The following is a 21,520-nucleotide window of genomic DNA, read 5'->3' on the forward strand; positions in this document are numbered from 1 at the left end:
ACTTCTTGTTGCAATGGAGAATATGTCACTGCAAAAACTCAAAATCTTACCAAGTCTATTTGTCTTATTTTTAGTCAAAATAACTCATCCCACTTGATTTAAGATAACTTCACTTAACAAGTGACATTTCAGCAAGATGGAGGGACTTGATTTAAGACAATGCATCTTAAATATCTTGTTAAGTCAAACAATCTTGAAATTATCTTGTTTTGAGTTGTATTTTACAAGAAAACTCAAAATAAGTTTAATAAATCTCAAATTAGGAGGTTACATGAAAGCAAAAATCTATTTTTGAGTGAAAAACTACTGTTTTTTTTCATGTATGGCTTATTTTAAGACACCTAAACTTGACAATCCTGGTAAAATATACCTTAAACTAAGTTTTCCCAGCTAATTTTAAGATCTCAATATTCTAAATATCATATCTTCTTTCAAGAAATCTTACCAAGCCATTTTTCACTTGTTCTATTGGCAGATTTTTCAAGGTAAAAGTTCTTTGAAATAAGTTTTTTTTTCTTGTTTTGAGAGGGGCATTTTTTCCAGTCTGTTGCAGTTCTACTGTTTCACTAAAGAAGCCTAAATGTAGTGAACACTTCTCATACCACTGACTTAAAGTTATTCACAGCATATAGTATTAAGTTGTTAAGAGCTTCATGAAAAAATAATATCATAGAAACGTATAAGATTAGTGAGGCTGCAGATAGAAGCTACTGATGTAAGTTTGTGAATGAATGATATGTTCTAGTAGAGATTCCCTCTCGTCACGATTAGGTCTAAAACTTTCATCTAAAAAAAAAAAAATTATTCTTCTTAGGTCTGGATCAGGTTAAAAAACAAACAAAAAAAACCCCCATCTGAAACATCCCTTAGTAACGTTCTCTTTTCCACTCCTTGCATTTACATCACACTATTGCAGTTCATTAACTTTGTACCTTCTCTTTCCTGCAGTTTTTGTTTTTTCAATGATGTAACAGAAATAAAGTTTATTGTCATTATATTTTATTATTATTATTATTATTATTATTATTATTATTATTATTATTATTATTATTAGAAAGCAATGAAAATGAATCTTAAGCAGTGTAATGGTACTTAGCCACAGTGACTGTACAATGTTGGAACTGACAAATTGTGTATGAGAATCTCTTTTAGGATCTCCATTACCCTATGTTGTCCATTAAAGTACAGTTTCCCCAAATCTCTTCAACATGTAATGAATTTTTTTCTCCATAATAGAAAGCAGCCAAACAGCCTACAAACCGGGCAATACTGTGATCCAAGCATAACACACTTCAGAACAAAGGCCAGCAAAAAAAATACAAAAAAACAATGAGACTATTATTGAATGGATTTAAGGGTGAATCAAACTGCATTAGAGTTCCACAAAATGAAAAATATCTAGCCAGTTGACAAGAAAATGAACAAACCCAAGTGAACGTCTGCAGCTAGACAAACTGAGATTATTAGAGGAAGCCAACAACTCTGCACCTGGATTTCATTAAAAGTAATTGTTGAAGCTTGATCCACCTTTCCTATGAATCTCTCACCAGCAGGTGTGTGTTGTTAACCTGTTAAGCTTTGATTGGCCAGAAAAAGTCTCTGGCAACATTTATTCCCCATCACTGTCAACACTAACTCTACCGCTGGTCTTCACAATGACGACTGCACGGTTCTTCTTGGGGTATGTCACAATCTGGCTTTGAAATGGCCTGTTTGGTGGAGCGTAGAAAATCCCTGCTGATCCTGGTGTCTTGTGTTTCAGGGTTTCCCTTTTTGTTGTGCTGATTGCGGATATATGCTGTGTTCCTGTTAAGAAAGGTGGGCTGTCATCTGCTCCTCGAAAACACTGACTGTGTAGTTGAATCTTCTGACTAACTTGTGTCCTCTTGTGCCTAGGCCAAAATCCTAGTCCTCCCCAAAGCGGCAGCGGCTTGAATGCTGCTAATTTTCCGTCTAACCTGGGAGTGCATCATGCCTATTACCCAGGTGGACTTGCTGCACCCATCATTGCTCCCTCTAGAGATGCCTCCCCCCCAGATGCTAGTTACTCTCAGCCTGCTGTTCAGAGCGAGGCAGCGGGATCAGCCGGCTCCAGTTCTAGACCTGGCCAGCCGGGATACTCCGTCAGCTCTACACAGTCTGGTGGTCCTCCTCCGCCTGGTAACAACTCTAATAATGCACAGTTCTACAATCGGTAACTTAAAATTTGATGGGCAATCAAAATAATTGCGTATGATTTTAATGCTATTTCTCTGCCTTGCTCTTGTTCAGAAGTGGATTGGCTTGTAAAACCTCCCAGTTTATCCTCTGGAAGTCAAGGCGCGTCAGCTGCCACTGGTGACCTTGGATCCAGTAGACCTGGTGAGACGAGTGTGATTTTACCTCCACTGCCCGAACTATCGTACCAGGCGGGAGAGCTATCCCATTTTGAGAGAAACGCTGAAAATGGGGCGAGCCAGTCGGAGAGGGAAGAAATGGGCTACCCAACTGGCCACCCTTTCGATGTGCCTCTTGGCCCTGGATACCCTTCTTATCCCTTTCCACCCGTTGACCTTGGGGGATTCTTTGGTCATCCTTATCCCTACTATGACTACAGGTTCCTGACCGGCCAGTACCCACCTGGCACAGTCAGTCACTTCAGCCAGAACTACGAGCAGGGCCGAGACTTCTGGCAAGACAATCACTACTTGAAAGAACACGCTCTCCCTTCTCCCCCTCCTGGCCAGCAGGTAGCAACCTTCCCAGGTCCCCAGGGCTTCAGAGACTCCAGACCCCCTGTGAATTTGCCTGGTTATAGACCAGGTGGGGCTGGGCAACCCTCTTCTGCCCACAGAGTCTATGCATAGGTATGTTTGCAAAATGTTTTTATTTATAATTGATCTACAATCATCTACATCATGTAACTTGGACTAATGTTGCGCTCTTGTCTTTCAGGCTGGATACTAAGCGGTGAATGTCAACGGCATAAACATGCATTTCAGCCATTTAATAAACCTTATAAATACTATTGCTTTTAGATTTGTTACTCTGGGTGCTTCTGAAAATAATTCAAAATCCACATTTCTTGGGGTCAAACTGTAATGGGACTGTTGCTTTAAAACGTAGATGACTTCATGCACATCTGTCCTGTAACTTGGCCTTATTTGTGCCTTATGGTTAAGGACTTGACACTGAAAGTGAAACTAAAATGCTTAAGCTTTCTTTGTTTGCTCAACGAAGTGGATTTTTAGTTTCAGAGACTGTATTGTGAAATTGTACAAGATCTATATGGAGTGCACTGTTTGCGCTGAATCTTAAAAGCTGTGGGTTTTTTTTTTTTGTTTTGTTTTTTTTTTGTTTTTTTCCCCCAATTTTATTTTATTTTTTTTCTCAGATAAGTACTGGACAGTACTGAATACTACTGTTGAGCATGGTATTACTGCATGTTAAAGACTGGTAACCTGATCAAATAAAGCTGTGTGCTCTGCAGCTTAAACCTGTTACCTCTGGCATTAGAAACACTTTGGCTAAATTATGGATTATACTAAACTATCAAAATAACTGGGTAGTGTCTGGACCAAAAACTACAGGGATCTATTGTCTTGAGATAAAGTAATAAGGCAAAACGACGCAACACAATTTAAACATGTTGGTGCAAACGAAGAAACATGAGCTGCACCGAAGCCAGTAAATGGTGCATATAAGTTAAATATTTCTCAAACTGCCTGCAAGTCTTAATGCATCTGACTCCAAGGATGGAAATTCATACTGTAAGTTCTAGGGGAAACCAGTTTCCAAATGACACTGATATTAAAATGTTAAATGTTAGCACAACACAGTTTTTTTTTTCCAAAATGTATCAATTTATTCTGATATAAAAACTATTCTATCAACTGACATTATGCACTGTTAAGCAAATCCAGTTCACATTTAGCCACTGGATGAATATAAATCACTTAAAGGTCAAAGAGAAATCTCTAGAGTTTTGTGATCAGTATGTTGGACTATCATGAGAATATCACTAATATTGATTCATAACAAATTAACATTTTTCTGTCTCATCCGTGTCTGATCTACAAAAACTATGTGCTTTTCTATGTGGTACTATGAAAAACATCTCATAACAGGATGCTGCCACTGTTATGTCACTAGTTCAGATGTAGGAGACAAAAGGAGACATGGTTCACCACAATCAATATAGAACAAGGTATCCAAGAAAGCCTCCGTTTTGGACACATGATCACTTCAAAGGACATTACACTGATTTTCTTTCATTTCCTGGAGACCTCTCTAACCATAACAATGGCTACGACATTCCTGAACCCAACATTTACCCGTTTACCTTAAATGAAGCCTTCAGCCTTAAAAGGTAATGATATATGCTACGGTGACTTGCTTTTAGTCCTAAAATAGCAAATGAAGTGCACACAATTTGACTGTAAGAAAAGATTTATGACCCCACAACATGATCGGTTTAAATAGAGACACAAACATCCTTGGATAAGTGAGAATGAGACTTGCATGTCACTAAAAGTAAAAACAATTTGAGATTATCTTTTAGAACTACCATTCAGAATTGCAAATAGCTCAACTCCTGCTTTGTTTTCAACGTTCAGTATCTCCAGACCCTCTGGTGTCACAAACGTCCGAGGCGCAACAGTTGTGCTTTAGTGATTCGAGCCGTGAGTCTGAGATACACAAGAAGGCGCTGACATATTTATAGTCCCCAAGACATAGACAGTAGGGAGGAGGAGAGAAGGATGTGGGGGGTGCAGGAGAAGATAATGACAGAGTGGAAATAAAGATAGACCTTTATTTTTAAAACCATCTGGTTCGTGTTGAATGAGTAGCGTTCTGCTGGGATGGCAAGCTGAGAAGTTAAACTAGTCCTGTTTAACCATGTTTCTACTTTATGCCATCTGAACACTGAAGTGCTGAGATGACAAGGAACAGAGGAGGTAATCATTTGTAGAGAAGCCAGATAATGATGGACAGGGAGAGTCAAAGAGGAGCACAGATAAATATAAAAGGACAGTAAGTGTCAGGTTCTATTTTTAAATATACTTTATTTTATTGAAGGCAAATAAAAATAGAAAATGAGAGCAAGCAGATGGTAACTTTTCATTTCAGTTGTTACTTCTTCTACTTCCTCTATTTCTAAGCATTGCCCCATCTGGTCCAAAAAGTAAAATAACAAAAACGACATTATATAGAAGTGAAACAATTTTTAGGTAGTAAAATAACAACAAAAAAATTGTATAACATATGATTTAAGACAGCCCATTTCAGCAGGTCTCTAAATAAGTAGATCATGTGTTAGTTTTGAGAGTGGAGTTAGCTGATGATCCTCTTGATTCAAAGGCCATTCTTTTGTTGTTCCTGTTACAGTTTTATTCACTGTGGGCTCATTTTCATGGTCATATATAGTCTACGGAAACAACACCACCCTGGCTAGAAGTAGAGAGAACTAAGAAATGTACTTTGTGAAGTATGAATGCTATATTGCCATACATAACATAAGTAAAATTTCTTTGAAAATATTTTTTGGAATCATGCACAATATTTTCCAAGTGCCCACAAGTATCACCAGTAATAGGGGGAGGAAATGAGGCCTCCATGTGCTACAGATGTTTTCCATTTTCAGTTTGTTTCCTTACATTTGTTCTATTTGTTTTGTGTAAGGACAGCCTGCAGTTCAGCTGAAGAGTCACAGAATTTTTATCCTGTGACTGCTGCAGCTGAGTCACTAATGGCTTAATGGTAGCACAGGTCAGCGTAGTTTCTTTCTGTTACACAATCTTGTCATTGTAAACAGTTTATTTTAGAAGAATTCTAAAATGAGACATAAAGTGATTTTGATGAAATATGATTCTGAGCATAGATGTGGTGAGAACTTCATGTCACAGTTGAGTAGTTCAAGGACCTTCAGAAAGTGGAAAATATGACTTTTTATCTGCTTTAGTAGTTTCTTGCACTGATAAATGGTGTTGTTTTCTTAATTTTCAAAATGATAACCTGACTTTCTAACACGCCAACAGATTTGGTGCTGAGAGGGTTCAAATCAGGGCTTATAGAGACAGCCTTTAAGCACTGAGCTATTCCTTGTTGGGTGTAACTTCTTCACATCAGGAAGCCACTGCCAAGAAACACACACATTTTTATAAGTATTAAATAAACTGGATCTTTATCTACTGACCTCCAAAGCAGCTGATAGGTGAATAAAATACCTTGAGTAATGCCAGGCTCACTGTTTCCCCTATTTCTAGTCTTGTTGCTCAGCTAAGATAACCAACTCATGGCTGTAGATTCATATTTAATGTACAGACATGTAAGGTCTGGCAATTTAACTGAAGGACGCTTCCCCATACGTTGAACTCCTCCTTTTACTTTGATTGCACTAATTCAAACATTCCAGTACAACAATACTGCATGTAAATCAACACTTCACAGTAAGAGACTATAAGGGCACATCCATATTGTGTCTTGATTTGTCATTTAACAGAACAAACATATTTACTGGATCCATGCATGGACCCAGGTGTGCATAAGTGTGTGTACAAACACCGTTTCCACAGCAGACGCAACTGTCCGGCCCGTAGGACCCAGCCTATGTCGCTGTAACTCTATTTTAGGACCCCGTGCTGTTCAAAAGGTCAGACAAAGAAGCGTAGGAATCCTCGCAAAGCCGTGGGTGGGGGTGTCGGGTGAAGGAGGGTGAAGGCGGATATCCACGAACCAACACACACATCACAAACACTGAGCAGCGCTGACAGAGGGGGAGAAAGGGAGACAGACGGGGAGGCAAAGTCTAGTAGTGAGAAGCCACGAGGACCTTAAGCAGAGCTTCTGTGAGGAGGGTTCACCTCTGGCCTAAGGAAAACTTTTTAGGGAAGGAAGAGAAGATTGTTTAAGAGGTCTGGGGCTACAGAAAGTCAGATCTGACCTTCGAGCCAGTTGACACACAGTTGGCAATTGTGGACATCATGGATGGAGAACCGTCCAGCCTTGAGACATCTACACAGAGTCAGACTGATACCAACAACAACAACGACGACCAGGTCTGTGTGTTTTTGCAGGTTCAAGTTAAATTACAGCCAAAAAAAGTTTTCACTTGTACAAAACCCTCAATGACAGGCATTGTGTTTCATACCAGGAATAGGCAGTAAGAGTATTTGTGGCCGTGGCAGGTGCTGTGTTTGGACAGCAGGACAGGAGAAGTGCTTCTGGCTGTATTTACTGGGCTACACCTGTTCAGATGAGGACTGACTCACACGCAGACACATAATCTATGCAAAGTAATGCACGGTGGAGTTTCCTATTCCTCCTGATGAGTCACCGCTGCAAGGCCTGATCTGGTGTGACTGTTCCTGCAACCAGTCATTAGCAAACAAGGTGCATGGGCAGATTTAATATTATTAAAACACACACATATATATTTACATATATACATTATGACCCCTTGAAATAAAGCTGTGTCTTGGTGCAATACATTTGTAAAATACGCCCTGATTCATAAATTAAGAGTTTCTTTTTTAAAAATTTGATATTTCAGTTTAAAGTACAGTACTTTGAGTTATTATCACTTTTTATTTAGAATTTGCTTGGGACTTGTGTTTAGTGTATATTGTGGCTTAAAAACATCAAATGGCTTACTTGCTACCTGAATTTCTAAGCTCTGTCTGATCTACATATCTGAGATACTTATTAAATCCCAGACCGGAGCTTCAGGTCTCACATTACGAGGACCATGTTATCCCTGGAGTAATGTGTAGACACTAATTTTAGGAGGCCTGCCTCTTACATAATGTTACTGTTCAAACAGAAGCAGTGCTCCTACGTATTTCAACTGAACTTCCTTGTGTTTGAAAACAAGGAAACTGAAACCTAAACAATTATCTCTGCAGGTAAACTACCGCAGGACAGAAGGTAGTTATCAACTCCTATTTGTCCCTGATTATTTTCGCCACTTATCTTTATGTCAGTATCTCTGCTTGATCATTGACATGCCAAGAAAGTTTGAAAAGTTTCTTGGCAGAGAGGAACAGAAAAGCGTTTCTGTGCGAACACTAAATGTGCGAATGACAGAATGAAATGAGGATGCTGCTGCTCTGAGTCACACTGATGAGAAAACATGTGATTTAGAGCCATATGAACTGGCTGATCACACACGTCACAAATATGTAAAGGCTGAAGTGAAATGCATGTAAATTAACATTTGGAAAACTCACAAATTTTGAAATATAAAAGTATCGAAGCTGATGCTACAAATGCTTACATGTATATAAAGGTAATGCAGATCTCTGTTACAAAGTACCATATCTGTATGTTTCTATTTTTGTCTAGGCAGGTGATTCAGGGCTGGTGGAGATTAAAGACCAAGTGGAGACAGCAGAAGGTCAGGGGGTAATGGAGTTGGTGGAGAAGGGAGAGGAAGACACAGTACCAGAGCGGTCAGGAGAAGAACAGGCCAACGCTGGAGATACAAACAAGTCCCAGACTGTGTCGAAGTCTGCTGAAGGCAACACTGAAGAGGCTGGACAAGACAATGACAAAACATCCTCTGGTGTTGATGTGAAGGATTCTGAAACAAGAAGTGGAGATGGGAAGGAAAAGGTGGAGGAAGACAAGAAAGAAGCGCAGGTGGAAGAGGTCCAGAGTGCTGAGACTGGGAGAGATGAGGAGAAGGTGAAGGACAAGACTAAAGACAAAGAGAAAAGGAGTAAATGTGGAAAAAATGGAAGAGAAGAAGAGAAGGATGTGAATGAAAAAGAGGCAAAAGGGGATGAGAAGAAGAAACAAGTCAAAGAAGTGGATGCAGAGACAAAAGACAAAGGAAAGCCGAAGGAGGCAGAAAAACAGGGGAAGCCCAAACGAAAGACTGGTGCTCCTGCTTCTGCTCTTTCCCGACCGAGGCCCTCTGCTCGCTCCATTAGAGCAGCCGCTAAAAACGACATTATAGCCAAGTTCCAACAAGGTGCACCAGAGTGAGTCGACATTATCAAACCATGCTACCTCCACTTTGTTCACAGAGACAATAAAATATGGTTCCGTTAAAGTTTCATGAAACTGTGTACTATTGTGACATTTTTAGGACACCAACACCTCGCAACTTTAAAATTCAGAAGTCGTCAGCTGCTATGGCAACAGGAGCTTCAATCAAACAGAAGATGCTTCAGTGGTGTCGCAACAAAACCCGCAACTATGAGGTGAGTTCGACAATAAATCTTTATCAAATGTGCCAGATTTGTTTTCTAAATGTGGGATCACAGAAATGCATCAAAGCATACCTGTGATGATGATGTGTTTTTCTCCCTGTCACTGCTGTCTCTTGATCTTTTTAGGGCGTCAATATAGAGAACTTCTCCTCCTCCTGGTGTGATGGGATGGCATTCTGCGCTCTGATCCATCGTTTCTTTCCAGAAGCTTTCGACTACAGCTCACTGAGTTCAGACGAGAGGGAGAAAAACTTCACTCTGGCCTTCCAGACTGCAGAGTATGGACTGTTTCATCCCCTCTCCTGTATTTAAGACCTTAAACACAATAACAACACAATAAAAGAATTAAATACATTCCTTAAATACAAGTACTGGTACTGTGCGCAGCAGCACATTTATGAAATAAGAAGTGCAGTGGTAAGAACAGGTGCAAATCAAAACGCTAAGCTAGAAAAGTAACCAGGATTCAGTATATTTACAATGCAATGTGAATTATCATACAAATCTGCAGCTCTAAACTGCAAACAGATCCGATTAGTGACTAGCTTTTGAACATGATAGAGAATTTAGCTGCTAAAAGCACAAATAATTCTTCCACGTGGACTCCTAATTAATTATAATGTTGCTTACAGCTGCTAGATGTGTAAATAAGCAACTGTTTGAGAAAATATTTGCCATTTTGAAAAGTCATGTTATGTCAGTTTTGTGTTCATAGCTTTTCCCTTGTCAAAAGTGGCCAGAAAAATCAGTTATTATAAGTTTCAGGGTGCTTTTTACTCATTGGATTAAAAAAAAAAAATGCACTTCAAGGATGTATTTTTTCATATCGGTATTTTACTCGAGGGAATTATGTGAAATTCTCTAAAGATTAATTTGAATTAGCCATGTTGGATTTAGCTTTCTGGGAAAAATTATGGTTTAAGGTGGATTTTTATTTGCTACTTTGATTCTTGTTTCACACATTTAAATGACCACACAGACAAGTCAGACTAGATTAGAAATTTCTCATCTGTATAGGTTACTGCAAAACTCAGTTCTCCTCTTTCTTTCTTTCTTTCTTTCTTTCTTGTCAGGTCCCTGGCTGACTGCTGCCCCCTGCTGGAAGTGGGCGACATGATCATGATGGGTAACAACCCAGACCCCATGTGTGTGTTCACATATGTCCAGTCCCTCTGCCACAGCCTCTCCAAGATAGAGAAAGAGAGGAAGGACAAAGAGAAGGAACAAAAGGAGAAGGCTGGTAATGAGGGAGAAGACGAGGCGTCAAAGGAGAAGGGCGAGGAAGAGTCTGCTGAGAAGGAGACGACCGACAGACAAGAAGAGAAACCAGGAGATTCTGCAGAGACAGAGGCAGCTGGTCAGGAGGAAGAGGCACCAAAGTATTGTGAGATGGAAGAAAGTGAGCAAGATTTAGTTGAAACAGAGTCCTAGAAAAATACTGACAGCAAACATATAGACTGAAAAGACCAAAAAGGTTGCTGATGGATGGTATTACTTTGAGTAAGTCTTAGTTTGGTGTTGGATTGACTACTAATGAGGCACACCAGGTTGACTCAAACGCTGGAAATTTCCAGTAACACTATGTTTGAAAGTGTACTATGCTGTGTTTATTTTTTTTTTTTTAATTCACTGCTGTGTTCTTGTCTATGTTTGTTTTGAGCACATAAAGCAGAAATGCTCAGGTCCTGAATTTGCTGTGTTCATGAATAAAAATGATGAACTTGTGAAGTTTTCTGCACAATCAGAAAACCTGTGTCAAATTCAAATTCACATTCAGTTCAATTTAATTGAAAACTTGGATAGAATAGAAATACACTACCATTCAAAAGTTTGGGGTCACTCTCTCAATTTCATGTTTTCCATGAAAACTAACACTTTTATTTATGTGCTAGCATAATTGCAAAAGGGTTTTCTAATCATCAATTAGCCTTTCAACACTATTAGCTAACATAATGTAGCATTAGAACACAGGAGTGATGGTTGCTGGAAATGTTCCTCTGTACCCCTATGTAGATATTCCATTAAAAATCAACCATTTGCAGCTAGAATAGTCATTTATCACATTAACAATGTCTAGATTGTATTTCTGATTAATGTTATTTTCATTGGAAAAAATGCATTTCTTTCAAAAATATGGACATTTCCAAGTGACCCCAAATGTTTGAATGGTACTATATGTCATCTAAAGGCACTTTACATAGGATAAAGACCTTACAATATTATACAGAGAAACCCTACAAATCCAGTGTTTCCTTTAGATTCCATTTAACCAAGAATCTAGCAACAGTGGGATGGAAAACAAACCAAAAAAACACTGGCAGAACCTGGCTCAAGGGGGATGGCCATCTGCCTCGACTGGTTGGGGTGAAGGTAAAGGGGTATATAGGATAGTAGAAGGCAGTGGGTTGTGTAGAGGGACAGTTTTATCAAACACAATATATATGCTATTATTTTACTGAGAAGTATAATATATAATATAAAAAGATTAAGACATTGCTATCTAAGATTTTTGTCTTTAAAAAGATTTTGGCAAACTTTTAGAAAAATACAGTATGTTTTTTCCCAAAAATGGACAGCTTTCATTTTAAATTTGTTAATTCATTGTAGAATTTGAGCCAGTTGACACAACTACTGTTTTAGCTTCTATTTTTAGATTCTCTTCACTGGGTCCCTGTGAAATCCAGAATCAAATTTAAAATCCTTCTTCTTACACTGCATATGTAAGAACCAACCAGCCACCTAGTTCACCTTTCACATGGGTCAATAACACAAAACCTGGGTAAGACTCTTGATGCTGAATTTATTTATTTAGAGGATCTAAAGGTATTTTCTTGGCTGATCGTAGTCTTGATAATCTTTAAATAGCACTGACATCATTTTGCTGGTGTGAGGAAATCAAAGGTGGAAAGTCAATGTATTATTTTGACCATACAAAATAAACATCTGTGTGTATAATTTATTTTTTTATAAGAACATGAACACACAAACTTTTTTCACTGTACTAACATAATTGCACAAGGGTTTTCTAATCATCACTTAGCCTTTCAACACCATTAGCTAACACAATGTAGCATTAGAACACAGGAGTGATGGTTGCTGGAAATGTTCCTCTGTAACCCTATGTAGATTTTCCATTAAAAATCAGCCGTTTCCAACTAGAATAGTCATTTACCACATTAACAATGTCTAGACTGCATTTCAGATTAATTTATTGTTATCTTAATTGAAAAAGACTGCTTTTCTTTCAAAAATAAGGACATTTCTAAATGACTCCAAACTTTTGAACGGTTGTATACACACACACACACACACACACACACACACACAAACACAAACACACACACACACACACACACACACACACACACACACACACACACACACACACACACACACACACACACACACACATATATATATATATGTATATGTATATATATATATATATATATATATATATATATATATATATATATTCAAAAATATTTTATTACTAAGTGTTTTATTACTGTGAGTTCATTTTATATTCAGTGTTGGATGTGAGTTTTTGACTGTGATTGAAGCTGCTTAACAAAATAGTTCTTTTTAAAGAAAATATTAATAGGCAATAATCACAACATTTTATTTTTTGTAGGCCTTAGCTAACGTTTATGAAGTAGACAGAGCAATTTCAAAACTTGAAAATAAAGTTAACTTATTTATAAATAACCAGTTTATATTGGTCAGAATGACTCATTCATTTCAGTCTGTTATTATGACTTAATTAAATTTATAGAATTTGTCCAGTACTTCTAGTGCACATATTGTATTGATACTCAAAATATAAGTTTTGAATGGAAAGTTGCTGTAATGTAACAGTAATATTTATGTCAAACGATTGCTGATCGCCTAAATGAACTCATATATTAATGAAAACCAAACACGGACCAGCTGCCTCTCCAGACATTACGGTAATGAGCGTCATGCTACCAGGAAGGCCATTGTGTTGTCTCGGTTGTGAGCTAACACACCGACCGAGTTGCGCTTTTATCCGGCCACATTTCTGGGCAGCAGCGGAGTGAAACATGTCCACCAACATGCCGGCGGGCGGCCTGAACCTGGAGGCGCAGCTTCTGTCCATCATGGACGTGCTGGTGAAGGCGGCGGTGGCGGAGATCAGTCAGCTGTTCTCGGAGAGCTCGGCGTCCCTGCGGCTGCATCTCACCCAGAGCCTGAAGGAAAACGAAGCGCTGAGGATGAAGACGAAGGTGATGAGGAGCGAACTCTTCTCCCTGCGGCTCCAGACCAGGACCAACCGACCGGCCAGCCGCTTCTCTCCCATCAGGGGAAACGTGGCCAAACCCCGTGTTAAACCGCAAGGTAACGATACTTCCACTTTATAGAATATTTGGAGTAACAAGTAACGCTCACCCCGCTGTCGTACTTAATTCAACGCCTTTATTTTTAATCTATTACTAACCAATAACGTTGCATTTCAGTTTAAAGGGGCTACAACAAGTGTTTAAATCAGTTTCATACAAAAATGCAGTTTTGCTGAATAATCAATAAACTGTTGTCACGTGGTACAGACGTCACGGATTTCACGGTTTCGTTTGGCGGTGATCGATCAGTTTATCAAATATAATTGACTTTTTTTAAAATAGTCAAATCATTGGATAGTTTTTTATGTTAATTGTGACTAGTTACAATTAAAAAGAAAAAGTCGCAATACTTCATCATTTTTGATACCAAAAGACAAATTTCTAATATCAATAACTGAACAGAAAAGATTGTCAATATTTGGCTTTTAATTGATTGAATAGATTCAATTTATTTATTATTCTTATTATAATTAATTTCATTATCTATCTATCTATCTATCTATCTATCTATCTATCTATCTATCTATCTATCTATCTATCTATCTATCTATCTATCTATCTCTATTTATCAGCTATTTACATACTGTAGTCCATTTAATGTACAATTTATTTCTTACATTTTTTTTATAATTTCTTATTCTGTTTTTATATCTATTTTTTATTTCTGTTTATATCTCTATCTATCCCTATTTTAATAATATATCATTTATTTAATTCATTTCATTGTATTTATTTATCTAGCTAATTTTTATCTTGTTTTATTTCATTTTATCTGGTGATCCCTCATTGCATGTTTTATGTAGGATAGGGTTCCCTCAGTTCCTCAATCTCAGTGTTTTAGAGTCCTTTATGGATAACTTGACTGTGGGGGTGGTTTGGGAATGGGACTACGGGTGAGGGTTGTTTGTACTGTTTTGACTGCATTTTTATTTATGCTTTCTGTAAAACACTTTGTGTTGCATTTTATTCTTATGAAAAGTGCTATATAAATTAAGTCTGATTGATTGAATAGTTCAGTTTTCTTGTTATAACAATGTCAACTTAAATTTAAACAATATCCAATTGGCTACAACAGTGAAACTACTAAAATGTAAGGTGATTGAAAATAATGGTATCATAATAATAATAATAGTAATTAATAATAGTAATAATAATAATGATGATGATGATAGTAAAATAATAATCAACTTAATTTCCGTAGCACCTTTCAAAACTAGATTTACGACGTGCTTTGCGAAACACAAAAATACACTAAATATTAGGTAAAACATTAGTAAAGACAGTACAACTTTAAGAAGAGCAATACCAGAGCATTAGAGAAAGATTTAAAAGTTATACAAAGGCTTTTCTCTGTTAAGTGCTAAGAGATAAGGAAAGATAAGATAAGACAAGATAAGATAAGATAAACTTTATTGATCCCACGGTGAGGAAAGTTCACCATTACAGCAGCTCCAAGGAGAAAAAAAATAGTATAAAGGTAGTACAGAATAAATAGAAACACACAGTGCAAAAACGCAGAGAACATTATATACACAGAAGATTTTTTTTTAAAGAAGACTATTTACATGAGGTTGAAACAGTTAACATATGTTGTGAATTGACACTATATAAATATAATTGAATTGAATTGACTGTACAGGTGGGTTTTCAAAGCTTTTCAAACTGAGGCCGAGTTTTTCTGACACTAAAGCGGGAGGTTGTTCCACAGTGTTGGAGCTAAAACAGTGCAAACACAGTTCCTCTTTGTTTTCCACCTGAACTGTTGGACTTTTAACAGTAGCTGCTGTTCAGGTCTCAGAGATTGAAGTGCAGAATTTTATCTGCAGCACCTGTCAAGTGGTGGCATATATCAGGCAGCAAGTAAGCAGTCAGCTTTAGCAGGTGATGTTTTCGGAGCGGAAAACGTGGCCAAGTGTGAGGATCTGAGGGGCTTTGGCAACGGCCAAACTGTAATGGTTAGATGACTCGGTCAGAGCATCTCCAGCACAGAAGGTTTTCCGGGATGTTGCTAATGTGCAGTGTTTGGTAACTAGCCATAGACCGATTATCAGCCTGGCCGTTTATTGTAGCCGTTATTCAACATTTGTCTGATTATCAGTATTTTTATTGGGCAATTATTGATAAATTAAAGGCGCTACTTCAGATCTGATGCAGCTTCCTCTTTCTGTCGTCATTCTGTGATCTCAGAAATGTATCTCAAAAACCTTTGCCACAAACCAGGAAATTAGCTACTTTCACAGTGGCTCAGGCTATGCTAACGTCCAGCGACTGAGTAGGCAGCTACAAATTACCCTGAAGCAGAATCTGGAAGACAATAATTAATAAGATATTAAGATATCTTAATAAGAGAGATATGGACCTTAGTGGATGATAAAAGTGATAGAACCGTGAAACATTAAGGACAGTGTCCTAATTTTGTCGCTCCTATTTCTATTTTACTTTTAGTCACCTGTATTAATGAAGAAATCTAGTTATAAATGACAGGTTCCCTGCTATCATATGCTGTTAAAACATTACATTTAATGTATTTCGGGCCCAAATATTGGTCATCAGACTTTCTTGATGACCAATTATCAGCATCGATATCAGCTATATAAAAACCCACATTTGTCGAGCCCTATTACTAGCGACCAGAAGTGGTGCAAGAGTGGACAATTGCTGACTCTACAGCCACGTTATGGGCACCCAAGGCTCATTGATGCAGGGATGGAGGAGCTACTGGTGCACAAACTGCTAAAAACCTTAATGCTGGCTATTATAGAAAGGTGTCAGAACACACAATGCATTGCAACTTGCTGGTCAGAAAAACAAACCCACTTCATGGATGCCCGTTCGTGCAACTCCCAAAACATCAAAGATCTGCTGCTACCATCTTGGTGCCTGTAGGACAAACTCAGAGGTTTGGTGGGGTTCATGAGTGGATAGTCAGAGCTATTTTTGTGGCACATGAGAGATCTACAATAACACGAGACATGAGGTGGTTTTAATTCTGTGGCTCAACAGTGTCTTTTTCTTTCCTCCTTCAGTTGTCATTAGGTCACCGATAGCTCAAAAGACTAGACTTTTTAGAGAAGCTGCTTCTATTACTCTGCAATCAGAGACCAAGACTTCCTCATCTGCCACTCAAGTGGAGGTAACTACAGCGGGTAACTGCATATATACCAATAAATTAGTTTGAGTTCTTGTTTGCTCATGCTGATCTGTTCTCATGTGTTTAGTGTGCAGATGTGGAGAGTCCAGATGTCATTCTGATCAAGGATGAAGATGACATCGGAGGATCCGGGCCAGCCGCTGGTGAGTAGGCTTTTTAGTAATGTCGCCCCTGATTGTGTGTTGGTGATCCACATCTGCTGACAGGAAATCTGTGTTGCTCAATAGCACACAAGTAGGTCTTAATTACTGTACATTAGATTGTTTAGATTCCAAAGACTGGATCAAATGTTGCAGACTCCACCTGACTAGATCTGGTCTGGTATGACTGGTTTAGGATATTTGTAACTATGTCTTCAGATGCAATACTTTTGCATCACATTAGCACAAAATTTCAGACAATGGCTATGCAGACAATGCAACACTTGATGAGAATTGTTAGTTGTACGAGTTGACTGGATTTAGCCATTTTGGATTAGTTGATATAAATAATTGATAAGTAAACATTTGCACTTTTTGAATATATAAATGAAAGCTACTGCTGAAGGAATGTAACTCAAACTGTAATTTTTTTTTTCATTCTTACTCCTTACTCTTACCAGTCCTAAACTAAACTAATACTTCTGCAAGATTCTCACAGCAACAGAGGAGGTTTTATCAAATATAGTCATAGAAAAAATGATTAGTCCACTCTTGTTTCCTTGAATTTCTTGTTCATTTTAATACCTGGTACCACTAAAAGTACATTTGTTCGACAAATATAATGATAACAACAAAAATAGCTCATAAGAGTTTAATTTAAGAGCTGATATCTGGCCATTTCCCATGGTTTCTTGATAATAACCAAAATCACTCAAGTGTAAATCACTTACATCAATAGCTATAGCATTATGCTGCCAAAAACAGTGCTTTTAGGCATTGCATGTTTTATTTTCTGTCTGTTTTAGTCACAGGATACACACAGGAGTTAGTACTTGATTGCATAACCATTGTTTTTGATGACTGCAGCCATGCGTCTTGGCATGCTCTCCACCAGCTTCTGACATTGTTCTGCTGTCACAGCAGTTCATTGCTGTTGCACAAATTCACACAAATTTGCTTTGTTTCTGGGCTTGTGGTTCTCCATTTTGTGTGATGATTTTCCACAGATTTTCAGTCGGATATAGATCTGGTGATTGAGCAGGCCAAGGCATGGCTCTATTGTTTTGGTTCTCCATCCAGGCTTTAACTGACCTTGTCGTGTCGCTACCCGTCTCTCACTCATGCCAATTTCCAGCAGTGCCAAGATTGCTGCCTTTGTGGCTTCACAGAATTCTTTTCTTTCAGGCATTATGTGAGAACTGACAATTTCTGAGTTGTGCTACAGCTTGAATGTAAGCAGGAAACCATTCTAGGCCTTTGCATGTGCAGTGCTGCTGATGACATGAAATGACCTCTTATATACCCTGGGAATACAATTAAGCTTCAGCATGTCAAATAAGACATGAAGTAAAATGTACCTTTAGTGGTACCAGGCATTAAAATGAACAAGAAAATGAAGAAAACAAGGGTGGTCTAGTATTTTTTTCCATGACTGAATATGAGGAACTGTCTCAGTCGACATCCACAATTATGGCACATCTGAAATCCACTTACAAGACAACATGGGTAAAAAGACTGTAGAACAAACTGAACTTTTCTGTATATACAAGACATGGCTTCTCACATTTTAAGATTTTTTATAATGAAATGAACAAAAGCTCAGTTTCCTCATGTGAACTGTGTCTTCACATTGGCACCATTAGCTCACATTGTTCTGAAGGTGCAAGAGGATGTCAGATTATTGGAGCAATATTTCAGACCTTATAATTTTTTACATTTTTTTTTTGCACAGATTGAATTAGATCCTTTGATGGCAGGTCTACTACTTAAAGACTGGAACATAATATACGGTATCATTTGTCAGCCTGCTGGCATGAACAATGATCCTGTGCAGTTAGAAGCAGACAGCTGCCACAACACATTTTCATCGAATGAAAGATGTAACAAAAGACTTCGTATCAGACAGAAAAAATTCAATTCTCTCCAAAAAAAAAAGCCAGAACAGAAATTTTACAAAATGAATCAATCTTATATAGAGCACTTCATATAAGTCAAAGTTTTCAACATGAGTTACAACAGTCCTTTAAACCTACCAAGTATTTTTTAATATCATAACCTGTACTGAATGGTCTCTGATACTACAAATTAGACATGAAGGTTGTTGTTACACACATTTATGAGACCTGTAATGTGATATGCCTTCTGTAGTGGTGAACAGGTTTCAGAATGTTCTTTTCCCACATGATGAATCGATGTTGAATCTGCTCTTGACAAAGGATGTGACACTTCAAAATGATGGATGACTGCAAATAATGTAATCGAGTTCAAGAAGGGACACTGGAAATGGAAAATTATGCCAGATTTTGTTTTCATTTTATTATAAAATACATTAATCCTGTCCCAGATGTTCAAGAAAACGAGCTTCACTTTAGTCAGCACTTGCTAATCACATTTAAACTCTGATGAAAGCTTCTGATAGTCATCTTTTCCTATTATATTTCTGAGATGTTTTATAGACAGCAGCCCTCGCTAAGTTTATTTTCTTGTCTTTCCAGGTCAGGATGACTTTGGAAACCACAGTATGCAGGGTGGTGTTGCCACAGGGACTCAGAATTTAGAGCCAGCTGGTTCCTCATGCTTGACAGGTGATAATGAGGAGCTGAGAATCGTGAGCGTTCACGGCCGAGGAGAAGGGCCTCTGCAGGAGGAAGGAGACGCCCTCTTCACAGCCTCTGAGCTTCAGGCTTTCAGCTCCCTGTCAGACCACAACATCACCCATGACAGCCTCCTGGATTTCACCACTGGTGCGAGTGACAGAGCGCCAATGAGAGTGATGCACGATAACAGTGTTGGACTGGCGAGAAACACCCAACTTGAAAGAAACCCCTCCGCTCAAATGGCGTTGAATCCTGCATTAAAATCACCTGTAATAGGAGCCGACGGTCAAGTGGGACACTCCAGTCACATCGGCCAGTTCTCCCAGCAGCAGCAGAACGTCTTCCCTCACGCCGCCAACAAATCAATGGACTGCAGCTTCTGCGGCGAGCGCTTCCTCAACCGCGAAGACCTGATCGCGCATCGGGCGAGTCACACCGGGGAGTCGCCGATTCCCTGCTCCCTGTGTGGGAAGTCGTTCGTCAGCAAGACCACGCTGAGCATCCACATGCGCATCCACACGGGGGAGAAGCCGTACGCCTGTCCGCAGTGTGGGAAACGCTTCACGCAGAACGGCAGCCTGAAGATCCACCTGAGGACGCACTCCGGAGAGAAGCCGTACACCTGCAACCAGTGCACCGCCAGCTTCAACAACCCCAGCAACCTGCGCAGACACATGATCACACACAACACCAACGGGGCGCTCTGACCATGAGCTTGGTGGCTGACGATGTTTCCCCGTATGTTGCATCTCGGTACCGTTTCTGAAAACTCAAGAAACAGCATTCATTGCAAACATTTTTATAAATACAATACACGGGCATGACTGTTGTTGGTTAATCCCATGAAATCAACACCTGACGACGTATTTCACTGATGTCAATCTAAGATTTGCCCTCATCGGCTTAATAATACAAGCGAGAGTTACGGCAAAATCTCTGCTTATTCAGTTTCTCTTGTTTTGCAGTGTTAATCTTCATATTGCCACACCCAAAATATACAAATGTGAGTGAGTGATAAGGATCGGTGATACCAAGCTTTTAAAATTTGATATGAAACCGACAGTTTTGGTTACAATTTTAACTACATTTATACTTGTCATTTATAGTGGATCTGTGATTTTCCTAACCGATGGTCATTTTTAGAAAAATAAAATCATTGTACTTTACCACTCTTACTGGATGTAAATAGCATTTTTTTTATACTAAAGCAAATGTGATTGCAAAAAAATACAATACATCCAGAATTTTATCGAAACAGTATGATTAAATAACAATAAAATAAATATATGCACGGCTGTGTGCTCGGGATGACGTGACACTGTGATTTTATATGTCAGGGCCGTTTTGGCACAAACAAAAAAGTTGTGAAATTGTTTGGATGTGATGCAGCTACCCACATTTTGTATTTCTATTGTTTTGTTGGTGATATTTTTTTAAGGAATCAACAACAGATGGGTAATTTCTGAGTACTGATGTGCCATCCCTAGTGACTGCTGGTGTGAAGGTGTTTTAAACATTTGCAAGTTACTCTTTTCTCACATTGCAAAGCAGTTTTAGACGTGGTTTCTTCAGTTTTACCATTTAAACTTGTCTGAAATTGAAAAAGTGCAACTCATTTTCTGTCCCTGCAGAAGGAGAGGGTAATTGAGAATGCCATTTTCTTAATTCTCACATCTTTCTGTGTACACGTGTTTCATTTACAAACAAACTACCTCTACTGTTGTGTCTGTTGCAGCTCTCTTTTTCCTGTTTTTGTACTTTCCAGATAGTAACAAACTGGGCAAGTCAGTGTGGGTTCTGTCTGTGGATTTGCATTACTGAATAAATGCATATTTTTCTTCCACACAGCTTTTGGTGTCTTGACAAGTCTCCTTTCGCACCTCTAGAGAGCAGTATTGTTTTTGCTCCTGGTATTTACTGCATCTTGGGTTTATTCATACAACCAAAGTGCTGTGTGGGGGGGGGACTCTCAAGGAAACCGGTGGAAATTCCTTGCATTGTTCCTCTTTCCACCCTGCCCATGCCAAAGTATTGTTTATCAAGTTTCGACTTGTTGGGCTTTGATGTTGAAAGTCAT

General features: G+C 38.6%; 3 protein-coding genes across 3 annotated transcripts; all 3 read left to right on the forward strand.

Annotated features, from left to right (window-relative positions):
- Nucleotides 1-1,580: 1,580 nt before the first annotated feature.
- On the forward strand, nucleotides 1,581-3,007 carry LOC111576491 (calcium-binding protein P-like). Its single transcript, XM_023282192.2, has 5 exons — nucleotides 1,581-1,681; nucleotides 1,763-1,818; nucleotides 1,897-2,160; nucleotides 2,272-2,846; nucleotides 2,935-3,007. Exons 1-4 carry the CDS (start codon nucleotides 1,656-1,658, stop codon nucleotides 2,844-2,846), a joined length of 921 nt encoding a protein of 306 aa, XP_023137960.1. The 5' UTR covers nucleotides 1,581-1,655; the 3' UTR covers nucleotides 2,935-3,007.
- Nucleotides 3,008-6,717: 3,710 nt separating this feature from the next.
- Nucleotides 6,718-10,922, forward strand: smtnl1 (smoothelin-like 1). The gene is made up of 5 exons (XM_023282199.3): nucleotides 6,718-7,037; nucleotides 8,323-8,963; nucleotides 9,071-9,185; nucleotides 9,321-9,472; nucleotides 10,268-10,922. Exons 1-5 carry the CDS (start codon nucleotides 6,963-6,965, stop codon nucleotides 10,623-10,625), a joined length of 1,341 nt encoding a protein of 446 aa, XP_023137967.1. The 5' UTR covers nucleotides 6,718-6,962; the 3' UTR covers nucleotides 10,626-10,922.
- Nucleotides 10,923-13,154: 2,232 nt separating this feature from the next.
- On the forward strand, nucleotides 13,155-21,290 carry LOC111576495 (transcription factor che-1-like). The gene is made up of 4 exons (XM_023282197.3): nucleotides 13,155-13,553; nucleotides 16,582-16,688; nucleotides 16,774-16,849; nucleotides 19,342-21,290. Exons 1-4 carry the CDS (start codon nucleotides 13,259-13,261, stop codon nucleotides 20,148-20,150), a joined length of 1,287 nt encoding a protein of 428 aa, XP_023137965.1. The 5' UTR covers nucleotides 13,155-13,258; the 3' UTR covers nucleotides 20,151-21,290.
- The last annotated feature ends 230 nt before the right edge of the window (nucleotides 21,291-21,520 follow it).

This window comes from Amphiprion ocellaris, chromosome 13 (assembly GCF_022539595.1).
Source record: "Amphiprion ocellaris isolate individual 3 ecotype Okinawa chromosome 13, ASM2253959v1, whole genome shotgun sequence".
In the NCBI taxonomy this organism is placed as follows: Eukaryota; Metazoa; Chordata; class Actinopteri; family Pomacentridae; genus Amphiprion; species Amphiprion ocellaris.